Source organism: Tachypleus tridentatus, chromosome 7, assembly GCF_004210375.1.
Source record: "Tachypleus tridentatus isolate NWPU-2018 chromosome 7, ASM421037v1, whole genome shotgun sequence".
In the NCBI taxonomy this organism is placed as follows: domain Eukaryota; kingdom Metazoa; phylum Arthropoda; class Merostomata; order Xiphosura; family Limulidae; genus Tachypleus; species Tachypleus tridentatus.
In genome coordinates, this window is record NC_134831.1 from 184,483,113 (window position 1) to 184,497,512 (window position 14,400).

A 14,400-nucleotide genomic window follows, 5' to 3' on the forward strand; every position below is an offset into this window, starting at 1 on the left:
TACAATACTTCAATGCATGAACACATTACACCCAAAACATTTATTATGATACTTTATTTCATGTAATACCTAGGTATATAGTATGCATTGTTTTAAATGAAATTGCAAGAAATTAAATGCGAAAAGCAGATGGTGTCGAAAATGCTCTATTTTGTCCACTTGACATTCCATTTAATGAGCTGAAAATGAAAGCAAAAATTAAAGACATATGAAAATCAAACACACCATCTATTAGAGCAAAAAATTATCTCCCAAATGACATGAAATATTTTGCAAAAGCGTTTCATTTATGAATATATTTTTTTAACTTGAAAAAACGCTCACGAATTATTCCTCAACCCAATATTTTGTGTGTTACTTTTATTACTTTCAAAACAGTAAATGGATTAAGTCCTTGTAACTCACACCTGAAGTTGCATTTTTATGCGACTGGATACCAAATAGAAATAAAACAAGTGGCTAATATAGTAACTAATACTGAACATTGATGTTTTGAAACACAAAATAAAATACAGAAACTTGTTTATTTATATATATACACACACACACACACACACACACATATACGAGTCAAAATGAACTTCCTGAATCACTGAATTTGGATTAATTTTTCATAATCATTTTGAAAGCCAAAATTCATTTTACAAAACATTGGTGGTTCTGTCTCACTTCAAGTTTGTTAACCATGTTTGGGCTAAAATTAACATAGCTATTATTTATGCTAATAATATTAAATTAACAGAAAAAAAAAGTTAATGATCCAGGAATACTTCTGATCACTTAAAAGCATTAAAAATTTATGTACAAAAAACACAAAATTTGTAAATACTTCTAGAAATACATTCATAACATTATATCTTCCTGCAAATTTTTTTAATTACATGAGCAGTTGTAATAGAGTTATTTTTCATTTTGCAGGATTAACCTATAGAGAATTACAAAATCTAATTGAAACAAGTGATGGTGTTTATTCGTTAACAAACTTTCCAACAGTTTCAAAATCCTGATAACATCCAAGATATGCTGTTGAAACCTGACCCATCTATCAGTAATTGGTTGCCCAGAAATCTGTAGTTCATGTTACAACTTGTAACTGTAAATACTGATTATTACCTGTTTTCTGTACTTCTTCAACAGCTGACATCATTTCATGTTGGATGTCAGGATTTTCAGTAGCAATATCCTGTCCTTGCTGGATGAAATTTTCAGTTGCTTTCTCTACTGCAGCTACAAGAACATGAGCCCGTTTAGAACGCCCTTTCTTCTTTTTGGAGGGTCCTTTAGTATTGACTAATGTTGTAACCTAATATGCACAAATTATGGACAAAATAGTTGAAATAAAAGGCTGATAACCTTAAAATATTTATGAATCACTTGGAGTTCTGTTTCAATTAAAAATAAAAAATGATAAACTTTAAATTTCTGTTTCCCTATTTAATAAGTTTGTATCATATAAAAAATGTACTATATATAGAAATTTAGTATACCAAATACAAAGTATTCACTGACACATATATCATTTTCAAGTATGTTTGCCAGTTCATACGGAAAAATATATTCTGATAATAAAATAAATACAAATTGTGAGATATCATTCTCACTATAAACTGATTTATGGGTTAGAGTGATTACATGTTGTTTAGAGTTACTGCTGAACTGAAAATTATACCAGCTGAATTTTATTGGACATCAACAAAAAGCTTACTATACTGAATTTACATAGTAAATGCTAGAGGTGGTTCTTAATAGGACATATTTACAACAATAAGAAAAACAAGTACTTAGCAGCCACAACAAAATAATGTCAAGTGTTGGATGTTCAACAGTTACCAAAACCCAAAAATGTGCAAATTTTCAGCACTGCGGTTTATCTCAAGGAAAAAAATACTCATATGTCAAAAGCTTATTTAAAATGTTTTCAAATTCAGTATCAGATTTTTTAAAATGTTCTAAGATACAACTATACATGGTTTAAAACTATGTTTTCAAGTTCCCTCCTTATGCAGTCCTTTGTGTATGCGAGTGTCTACTTTACTAATATATTCTAAGTTCAGCCCCAGGTACAGATGGCTCCCAAAACTTATGGACAATCAATGGGCAGACTAACTATGGATTGTTGTAACATGTTCCAGATAAAAATGAACTAAGATGGATGCTTAAATATAAATAAGTGGAAACAAAGAAAAGTACAATACACAATGTTTTAGTACATACATGCACAGTACACTTTATATTACACCACACTAAAAACAAAAACAAAGCTGTAATCTCTTTCTCGAGTAAGCAGCACCAATGTTAACAGTTAAAGTTTTTACACCTATTTGCATGTTTGTTTTATGATGCTGCCAGGTGAAATGAGTTTGTCCAGACCTTGATTTATTTTAAGCAAGAAACTGAAACTTAAAAAACAACACTGCTGTCATAAGTTGGTCACATTGGTTTGCTTTCATTAAATCTGTTCAAAATAATATCAAACATGGAAAGAGTTAAAAGAAGAATTACCACGATGGTTCTGAGAAATAAAATGTTAGACTCTGTGACAGGTTAATATATTTTATTTTCTCTTGTAAAAGAAGATTAAGAGAAGTTATTAAAGTTTACAAGGTCATCCACAGGGTGGACAGAATAAACAACTGATTTCTTCATGCTATATTCTGAAGACATAACAAGAAGACAAAACTTAATATTTGAAAAAGCCAGGGTAAGCTCAAGTTAAAACAGCTTTAACTTTTAACAAAACAACTGGTTTTTGAAAGTTGATTAACAAGCAAATAGTGGTAGAAGTCAATTCTTCAAACTGGCTAAGAATTCAGTAACATTTCCTGAAAAATAAACAGTGGATTGATGTTGTCACTTTTCTCGAGCATAAGTGTCCAGAGACAGCCTTGAAGAATTAAAATGACCTTCCTTTATTGTCCACATCTTACTGATTTAGAACTTTCTTGTATTTACAGAAGTACTTTAATATTCCTCTTTTCACAAACTTTTGTAAAATATGATAAAATTTGTATTTCATTAGTCACACAGTCTGTAAACATAGCACTTACCTGGACTACAAGAGGCTCCAAAGTTTTTTCAACTGAACGGGTACATATTTCTAAATTTTTAGGGTCCCACTTTAGTGAAACCCCCCCTAAGAACCCATCGTTAGTCATTGTTATCTAATCTTGATAAAGGATGTCTAGAAAAGCAAAGTAAATCATTGAATTATAACTATGTGAACTTTTTCTGAAGCACAAACTAGCACGTTAATGTGCAAATGCATATGTACACTTCACACCACAAGTTATTTCAAAACTTCTGAAAAACAAAGTTTAGCATAAAACCTACTACTCAATCTTTTGTGGTTTTCTGTCACTTAAAAACCTTATAGTTCACTAAATATTTAAAATAACCTACATTTAAAAACAATTTATTTCACAAAGGCAAAATATAAACTTTTTGTTTTATAGTTCTTAACACTTAGTAGATATGAATAGTAATAAGTTTCAACATTGTATCAATACAATCTAAAATATCCTTAAAGAAATTTGTAAAATATGTCATTTATATTACCAAAAATATACACCATACCTTTCACAAGTTTGCTTACAAACTGAAAATTACTTCTAACTTAAGTTTAAGTATTTTCTATACATAATCCAATTCAAATCCTTTAAAAAATGAATCATGCTGCTTCTCAGTTAAATATTTGATGAGATGCACTCCAAAACAAAAAATTTAAAAAGTTTTAAATTTCACAAAATATACTGATATATAAAAGTTCTTACACTGTTATAAAACTGTGATTAATATAACAGTTAATGAACTACACCCATACAGAAACTGTACAAGTCCAGTATTCAGTGTAAAATGTATAAATTAATAGCTGTGACTTCTTTAAATACATTAAGGGTAAGCAAAACATTAGGATGAGAGTAGTGCCTTTAAGTGATGATACAGGATGGCTAATATCTGATAATTATAAAATGGCTAGATTATTACATTCTATCTTTTCTTCAGTTTTTACAAATAAAGACTTAATCAATATTCTTCATCCTAAACAGTTGATAGGTGGAAACATGATTGAACAAGATAACTACATTAATTATCAGCTTGTTGGAAAAAAAAAAAAAGGGGGGTAAGTGAAAAGAACAATAAAACTTCTGACCAATGTAATATTTACCCAAAGGTTTTGAAAGATTAAAGGTTCAACATGTGAGCAACTTGCTACTATTTTTTAAGTTCCTGAATAGTGGTCAAGTGCCAGAAGACTGGAAGTTTGTCATTATTATTCCTCTTTTCAAAGGAGGTAATAAACATTATCCATTAATTAACTATTAACACAAACTCGGTTCCTAGGAATAACCTCATATATTTTATGGTTGTTATAGTTTTAAAGCTATAACTATTAATTAGTTAATACATGTTCATAAAATCTGACAGGTTATCAATAAACATTACAACTCCTTCATACTCAAAATATGATTTTTTTTTAATCAAGTCTCATCGTTTGTTAAGGAATATTTTTCTTTTTGGGTGTTGTCTGTCCAACATGAAGTATTTTCATTTTAAGATTAAAAATACTTTTATGTATCAGAAAACTTAACTTCTAAATGAAATATTATTACAATGCCCAAATAGTTATAAAACATTTTAAGAAAAATTTGTATTTTATCTACTCTTTTCATTAATGGATCTCTGTATGGGGTCAATAAATTTTATCAATCTTGTAACCCCCATGAAAAAAGTATGCCTTTTTTGTTCTAGAATGACTACATGTCAAAACACGAAAATATAGTGTTTGAACTAAATAGCTTAAAATTTCATAATATTATGCATTCGTATACATATTTATTTATTATATTGACCTTTAAGCCATGTCTGATTAACAATACAGATGTTACAATGATGTGGTACATGTTCACTCATGGTACCATATCCAATAATATAAAACTGATGTTCAGTCTTTACAAAGTGACCCATCTTGGCTGTGTTCTTATAAGTTCTTAAATTTATTTTTCTTAAAACATAGAACAGTAAATAATGAAGCAAGGCAAACAATTATCTCTTCTAGTTATGACCTCTGTACTTGTTTGCTGCTTGTCAGAGATGCTAAGCCTGATAAAATTTTGTATATATAATTTTGTTTTACGTATACATTTTAAATAACCAAGAAATCATAAATCACTATATCTATAGTTCATTTAGTTAGTACTAAAATTGTATTTGGGTCTAAAAATATAAAATTTTGAGCAGAGCAAATACTTGAGAGTTTGAAGATTTGTACTAAAAGAATAATATGACATCATAACACTTGAAAATATCTGAGAATACCACTCTGGGGACATTGAGTTTCCAACTGGTTATTCACATCACAGATAGAAATAAGTGTATCTAAGGGAGCATTTCTAAAAACAGAAAGAGATTAGTGTGGCTAGTGTATTTTATTCAGTACATCAGTGATATCTCAACAGATAGAAGGCACGAGGTTCTTACTTTATACTCTAGCTTGTCAGTATTAGTAATTTGAGTCCCTAATTCATGTAAAACTATAAACTTTGTACTTTGACATAACAAACATATAATTTGAAACAGTGCTCCATTCAACATACCATGTGACACACAACAAAAATCAATGTTAAATGTTTGTTTTTTAAATATTTACTTTTAAGTTCAGAAATTAAAGAAAGTATAATACTAAAATTTCAATTATACTCTAAAGTTTGATACCAAACTTACTGGGATGAATTAATAAGAGTACTTGAATAAAATTTTGAATGGAAATAAACAAATGAGATAATATGGCCTTTGACCTATGTGAAGATGGTTAATTATAGTCTATTAGTCTTATGTCAGTGGTAGGAAAAGTTTTAGAAAGTCTTATAATATGGATATTAGTTATTTTTCACTAGGAGAAAATCTTGTCTAATATTTTGAACTAAGTACCATATAAATGGATTGTTACAAAAAGTTAAATTTGTAACTGTGGGGAATCAGTTGACTCACTGAAAAGAAAACTGGCTAGATAGAAGAGAACAGAAGGTTGTTATACATGGAGGATACTTCTGCATTATAAAATGATTTAGATTATTTGGGAAATAAATGGAAGATGGCTTCTAGTTATAATAAATGCAAAGTAATGCATTTGTGCATCATAATTTGAATTATAAGCATAAATAGCCTTTTTTGGAAAGAATTCAGAAGAGGGTTATTAACGTAACAGCTAAGATGGAAAGATTGTCATACAAAAATGTTAAGATTTCTTAATGTTTGTCATGGAAATTGAAAAAAGAAGAGATCTGAGGTGTTTAAGATTGTTAAGAGAAATTATAGCATTGATGCATCATTTTCTTCACACTTACTGTGAGAATGGTAAGGCCGGAGGACACAAATATAAATTTTGGTACGGAGATACTCATTAGTAGGAGTAGTCTCCAGCTAACACTCATTTTTGAACAGAAAGTGTAGACTATATAAAAAGGTTACCTTCAGGTATGGTAGCTGTAGTTAATTTAAGAAATATTTAAATTATAGCTTACAAAAGTGGGCTTTAAATTTTATTTTTTAAGTGTAATTTTGTGTATAGGACAACCAACACGGGTTATATCGTCCCTTGCCCTTTAATGTCAACCTGTGAAAGCAATAATAACATTAAAATTTCAATAATGGGTGTGAAACAGCATCGTTGACGTAATTAAGTTACTATCTCACTGATAGTGATACACACTCACATACTGACAGTTATCGACATAATGAGTATCATTGATACTATCACGATATTAGTACCAAACTAATCTAATGTAACAGCATAAACCTAGGGTATAGCATAATTTAAGATACTATAAGTTACGTCTGTGTAGTTTAACTCTTTCATAAAGTATAATTTACTTTACAATTTATAACATTTCATTTTCATACAGTATTTAATCGTATTTTGAAAAATATCGTTGCTTACCTAATTTTTGTGTGCTTTATCTACTTTGAAATATAAAATGGCGAACATAGTAGTAACATACGATTTCCAAAAGTTAAGTAGCAATCTTAACGACATCTAGCTCCAAATATTGACACTTTAAGATTAGTAAGAAAAAACAAACGTGATTTCTCTATTTTGAAAGTTAATGAATAATATACGATCACATATAAACTATGATATATTCTTATATTTCATGGAAAATTTATATAAATTAGTAGCAATATGTTTGCTATTGAAGTTTTCAAATTATTTTATTCTCTCGTGATGACGAGAAACCCACTTGAAATAAAAATGTATCTCAAGATATTTTAAATAAAAGTTATAACACCCATACCAGTCGTTTTGAGATACACATTTCATTCTTTGATACATAATTTTGTGGAAGGAAGAAGAGGGCAATATAATGTTCGCTCAATCCCATTATTCGTAACAAAAGGTATATCAAAATATGGTGATAAGTGGTGTTGGCTAGCTGCATTTTTTCTAATATATTACTTCCAAATCAGGGACGTGTAACACAAATAGCTCTCGAGTAGTTTTGAGTAAATTTTAACAAACACAGGCGAAATACATATTTCAAAAACTTTATGTGTAAAATAAATCGAACACAGCAAAACAAATACAAACAAACAAAAGAAAGTAAATAAACAGAATATTTATTCACACCAAGGTTTGATGATTATAATTTACCAAGCTTGTTCGTTTGTTTTTGAATTTCGCGCAAAGCTACATGAGGGCTATCTGCGCTCGCCGTCCCTATTTTAGCAGCATAAGACTAGAGGGAAGTCAGCTAGTCATCACCACCCACCGCCAACTCTTAGGCTACTCTTTTTCCAATGAATAGTGATATTGACCGTCACATTATAACGCTACCACATTTGGAAGGGCGAGCATGTTTGGCGCGACGGGGAGTCGAACGCCTTAGCCCACCTGACCATGCCGGGCCATTTACTAAGCTGCTCAGTCTCTTAATTTATGATGTGATTATTTCGACCCTAATACTGTAGAAGCATTTGATAATAATTTCTCACATTATAAGGAAAGAAAAAACTACATTATACTGCACTCTCGAGTCAAACATAGGGTCCAATTGCAGAATCTTATAATCCATAGGTTACATACGTTATACAATAGTCCAAGTAGCACATTAAATGGAAATAATTTCCAACTCAAAGAATCAGCAAAAGAAAAACAACAACAAAAAATGTACACACTAATTCAAGGTTGATTAAAAGGCTACCGAATAACATAAAAAGCAGCTTCACGAAACCACCATCAACGCTATATTCAAGTAAGAACTAATATTGCTTATTTAATCCTCACTTCCATTCAAATTTTCCATAATGACATGTAAGTTTGTCTGTTTTTGCTTATTTCTTAATTTCGTGCAAAGTTACACGAGGGCTATCTGCGCTAGCCGTTCCTAATTTAGCAATGTAAGACTCTTGAGTTACTCTTTTACCAACGAATAGTGGGATTTACCATCACATTATAACGCCCCCACGGCTGAAAGGGTGAGCATGTTTGGTGCGACGGGGATTTGAGCCCGCAACCCTCAGATAATGAGTGAAATGCCTTAATTCTCTTAGCAACATGTAAGTAAAACCATCCGAATAGTCTCTTTAAAAAAAAAAAAAGAGGTTCACACCACTTCTACCTCAATACATATGCTTGATATGCGAGACAGGCACTAACAACTGATCAACCACTTATAGAGTGTCTAGAAACAAGACTCTATTATAAATACGAAAACTAGCCAAACAGTAAATCAGTTTTTTATTTGGTTGAGTGCCAGTCATTAAGGCAAATATTTGGATCAGTGTTAATTATCATACATATTCAGTTACTGAAACGATTAGCCTTAAAACATTTCAAGTATATTTATTTGTTAGTCTTAATATTGTTAGTGCGTAAGTCTCTAAATTTCAAAGTGAAAACGTTCTTTGAGAACCAAGAAGTACAATTGTGCAGAAGTGTTTGTTTGGTTTTGAATTTCGAGCATAGCTACTCGAGGGCTATCTCCTTCAGCCGTTCTTAATTCAGGAGTGATAAATTACAAAAAAGGTAGCTAGTCAATAACATTAACTGCGAAATCTTAGGATGCATTTTTGTCAACAGAAAGTAGTTTTGACCGTTACTTTATAACGCCATGTTCAGTGACTGAAATCGAACTGTAAGTCGAGTATTTTAATCACCAAGCCATGCCAGACTCAGAGTACTAATAGCCTATAGGTTAAGAAAAGACAAGCTAATTTGTTATCATTAAGTGAACTAGGCTTTCTTCGTTTTTACCAATCAATCTAAAAGAGCTACTCAACAAAATAACACCCTTTCAACAATATATATATATATACGACAGAATTTTCTTCTAAGACTGTTTGCATTTGATTATTTTACCAATACGGATTTTAACGATTGTTCACCTTTGTCAGTATTTACTACCACACTTCAGACACTTCGTGCTGATTGGATGCTTCAGATTAAGTAAGGTGGTAGAGATGATGACGTCATAGTTCCACCAAGTTTATTGATTTTGGACTGAATTTCACACAAAACTACGCTAGCCGTCCCTAATTTAGCAGTCAACGACTATAAGGAAGGCAGTTAGTCATGATTACCCATCGCCAACTCTTGGACTACTTTCTACCGACAAATAGTGGGATTGACCTTTACGTTACAATGCTTTCATGCCTGACAGGGCGACCATGCTTGGTGAGACGAGGATGTTCCACAAAGTGGATCACAGGGTCCGTTGCTAGAAGCATGTTGCAAGGTAGACATTACAGGTGGAAGTTGTTTTGCTGCCAAGACACATAACAAAAAAAGTTGTCTGCTGGTAGAATTATTGTTGCGAGAGCACGTTGCTATGGGCACGAGGTAACACAAGAGTGTGTGTTGTTATGATGAGTGCGTAGATAGGTAAATATAACATTAACTTTATAGTAGCAATCAAAATCTTAAAAGCAATACTTTAATCTAATTTGCATAATATTGTGTTTACACTTTTCTGTTCTAATCTTATCAACTTTGTAGTTTCCTCTCATACATCATGTATGTTTTACAAAGGCAGATAGTTTTTATTAAGATTAGTGTTTGTATAGGCAGATAGTTGAATAGGATGATGAGCTCTTTCTAAGTTGTTTCAATTTGTGATTACATCATCAGGCCCGGCATTGCCGGGCGGATAGGGCGTTGGAATCATAATATGAGGTTTGCGGGTTCGAATCCCCGTCACGCCAAACATTCTTGCCCTTTAGGCCGTGGGGACATTAGAATGTGACGATCAATCCCATTATTCGTGCTGAAGAGAAACCCACTTGAAATAAAAACGTATCTCAGAACGGCTGGTATGGATATTAACACTTTTACTAATAAAGCATAGAACAATGTTTCGACCTTCCTAGATTATTTTCAGGTTAGCAAAGAGATTATCTGAAGATGACCTAGGAAGGTCAAAAGTTTTTCCTTTGCTTTATTAGTAAAAGTGTTAATACCCATACTAGTCGTTTTGAGATACATCGAAAATATTCGTTGGTAAAAGAGTAGCCCAAGAGTTGATGGTTGGCTGTGATAATTAGTTGCCTTCTTTCTAATATTACACTGCTAAATTAAGGACGGCTAGCGCAGTTATCCATCATGTAGCTTTGCGCGAAATTCAAAACAAACAAAAATAAATTACGTCATCAATGTCTAGGTTCAATTATATATATTAAATACATAAATATATTCTTTCTATATTTTATTGGTTTAACATAACAATAAAAGTGTTTTTTACATAACAATTCATTTATGAATTTATTTGTATTAAAAAAAATGAGTGATGTTACCAAGGTTCTGTAGGCAAATAGTGTTACTATAGGTAGATAGTACTACTGAGGACAATGTTAATATGGTTTATATTATCATTGATTGATCGATTAAAATTTTACCCTATTTGTCTAGAACAGATGTTTGTACTAAAATGTTCAAATATCTACAACAATTTAGCATCTTTCACTGGTTCGGCTTTTTTGGATTAAATTGTATATAACACATAGTACGTTCTTGACAAAATATTTTATTTTACACATGTTGGCACTAACTCTATAGGTTTCACCTATATGTGGGTTTTACAAAGGCTGTGTTTCTGCGAGAGGGCATGTCATTGTTACAAGGTCTTACTAACCGTAGTGTTGTTTTAGATGGATAGTGTACAGACAGCTTTTTCACTCTTACAGGGCCTGGCATGGCCTAGCGCGTTAAGGCGTGCGCTTCGTAATCTGAGGGTCGCGGGTTCGCGCCCGAGTCGCGCCAAACATGCTCGCCCTCCCAGCCGTGGGGGCGTTATAATGTGACGGTCAATCCCACTTTTCGTTGGTAAAAAGAGTAGCCCAAGAGTTGGCGGTGGGTGGTGGTGACTAGCTGCCTTCCCTCTAGTCTTACACTGCTAAATTAGGGACGGCTAGCACAGATAGCCCTCGAGTAGCTTTGTGCGAAATTCCAAAACAAACAAACTCTTACAACTAAAACCTTTCTTTCAACGAGACAACTGTTATAATACTGTTACGCATATCAGTTTTATCATACATTTTATTCATTATTTGGTTTGGTTTGCTTTGAATTTCGCTCAAGTTACTCGAGGGCCATTTGCGCTAACAGTCTCTAATTTAGCACTGTAAGACAAGAAGGAAGGCAGCTAGTCATCACCAACCACCGCCAAATCTTGGGCTACTCTTTTACCAATGAATAGTGGGATTTATTGTAACATTATAACGTTCCCATGGCTGAAAGGGCGAGTATGTTTGGTGGGACGGGGATTCGAACGATCGACCTTCGGATTACGAGTCGAGCGCCTTAACCACCTGGTCGTGTGTTCTTTCCACTTCTGTCTGAGGTTATTAGCATTAAATTCAAAAGATAGAAATTTATTGTAATTAAAGTTTTAATACCAATACTAGTAATATTGTAATATATTTTTATTTTAAGTGGGTTTCTCGTCACATTGATATCTCTTGTCTCAACCTCTACTCATTAAACATTTTTTTAAATTTCTTCACAATGACGTAACTTACTTGGGTTTATAAGTTTATTTCATATGCGCGGACGTGCGTTAATACACATTTGTACAAACAGACATCAACAGAAGAAATTATAAAAACTTACATTAATTGTACTTTATATATTTCATACATATACGAATTTCACATATCTCACCATTGGTGTTTAGGTCTTATAGATCTAAGTAGGTCCGGCTCGGCCAAATGATTAAGGAACTCGACTTGTAATCTGAGGGTCACGGATTCGAATTCCTGTAACACCAAAATATGCTTGCCCTTTCATCCGTGGGGGCGTTATAATGTTACGTCATATAACGTCAATGTAAGCCATAAAATAGACAGTGGGTGGTGATGACTAGCCGTCTTCCCTCTAGTCTCATACTGCTAAATTAGAGACGGCTAACGCAGGTAGTCAACGTGTAACTTTGCGCGAAATTTAGCAAACAAACAAACAAAAAGACCTAGGAGGGTCAGTTGCACGTGACCTTTCCTTCCACTCTCGCAAATGGTAGCTGCTTCAGAAGAATATTAATTTGAAGATCAGAATTTCCTTTACCCCTTTCAGGTCAATGTCCATTAGGTATTTACACTTAAACCTTTTATGAATAAATACATTTACCCCTTATTCGATGTTGCAAAGTACAGCAATGGCGAACAGTTTTGCACATATATATCACATTACATTGGTTTTAACACTCATTGAAGGCATATAACCAAACGTTCCCAAGTGGCACAGAGATACGTCTGCAGACTTACACTGCTAGAAACCGGGTTTTCGATACTCGTAGTGGGCAGCGCACAGAGAGACATGTGAAGCTTTGAACTTAACTGCAAATAATATAAACCAATATCCTATCAGAGCGGTTGTATCAGCTTAAAACTAATGTGAATTTCTTACGTGACCTTATATTTTAATATACATATTGGTGAGAGATTTGTTTGTTTAAAGTTAAGCACAAAGCTACAGAAGGGGTTATCTGTGCTCTGCTCACTGCTGGTATCGAAACCCGATTGCTAGCGTTATAAATCCGTAGACATATACAACTGTGCTACTTGGGGGGGGGAGGCCAGTGAGAGGTACATGGGACTATCTTCAGTCACACAGTAGGCCATTTCTGTGCCAATTTCCACGAAATAATTTTGCGAATTATGTCGAAGTCCATTGGAGACAGTTTTTATATTTGCGTAATTGTGCATAAAGTTTGATGAAGTGGACCTGGATACTTTGTACGCTGTAAATATTAATGAATTTTGTACTGTTTGTAGTTAACTGTTGTGGTTTTGTTTGTTTTTGAATTTCGCGCAAAACTACACGAGGGCTATCTGTGCTAGCCGTCCCTAATTTTACCAAACGAATAGTGTGATTGATCGTAACATTTAATGCCTCCACGGCGAGCATGTTTAGTGTGTCGGGGATTCGAATCCACAACCCTTGGATTATGAGTCAAGCTCCTGAACCGCCTGGCCATGCCAGGCTGTTGTGGTTTTGTATTACATCTATCCATGTCGGACATACGTATATATAATTATTGGACGTTTGTATGTTTTGATGAAGTTTATATGTGGGTGCTTTTTTTTTTTTTTAATTTCACACAAAGCTACTCTAGAGATATCTACGCTAGCTAATCCTAATAGTAGAGTAGATGGAAAGCAACTAGTCAACACCACTCACCGCCAACTCTTGACTACACTTATTTATAACAACAAATAGTGCGATTGACCATCACTTTATAATGCCCTACGGCTGTAAGGTCCAGTATTTTCAGTAACGAGTGTGAGTTTGTGTATATTTTTTTATAGCAAGACAACATCGGGCTATCTATTATGTCCACCAAAGGGAATCGATCCCCTGATTTTATCACTATATATCCGAAGATCTGCCACGGGGGACACGGGATTTGAACACGTGATCTGCAGGTAGGCCCGGTATGGACAGGTGGTTAGGGCACTCAACTCGTAATCTGAGGGTCACAGGTTCGATTTCCCGTAATTATCACCAAATTATGCTCGCCCTTTCAGCAATGTTAACGTTATAATTTTACTGTCAATCCCACGATTCGTTGGTAGAAGAGTAGTCCAAGAGTTGGCGGTGGGTAACGGTGACTAGATGTTTTTCCTCTAGTTTTACACTATTAAATAAGGGTCGACTATTTCAGATAGCTCTCGTGTAGTTTTGCGTGAAATTCAAAACAAACCAAAACAATCGATCAGTTTCTTCAGTAAATAGTGTTTTGTCTTACCCCTAAACTCTTTTAAATTTACTTTTTACAAGTATTTTATTGTCACATAGTAATCAGATATATTTTTAGTTTGGTTTTGACATTTAACACATCCGTAACCGCCACATTTGGCTGTCGTATATATAAATGGCCTCTCCGAAGAACGAGGACAGCAACCCCTAGATCG

The 14,400-nt window shown here is 33.3% G+C and overlaps 1 protein-coding gene across 2 annotated transcripts in view; it reads right to left on the bottom strand.

The window, feature by feature from the left end:
• LOC143257472 (catenin alpha-like) overlaps positions 1-7,075 on the bottom strand; it is a 36,378-nt gene extending 29,303 nt beyond the window's left edge. For both annotated transcript variants that reach the window (XR_013031872.1, XM_076516170.1), the window contains exons 1-3: positions 6,938-7,075; positions 3,048-3,181; positions 1,114-1,303 (exon numbers count right to left, since the gene is read on the bottom strand). Coding sequence is in view for 1 of the 2 variants with exons in the window: in XM_076516170.1 (XP_076372285.1) it covers positions 1,114-1,303; positions 3,048-3,155 (298 nt within the window). In the remaining variant the exon portion in view is untranslated. The remainder of the gene's footprint in view (positions 1-1,113; positions 1,304-3,047; positions 3,182-6,937) is intronic.
• Positions 7,076-14,400: the final 7,325 nt, after the last annotated feature.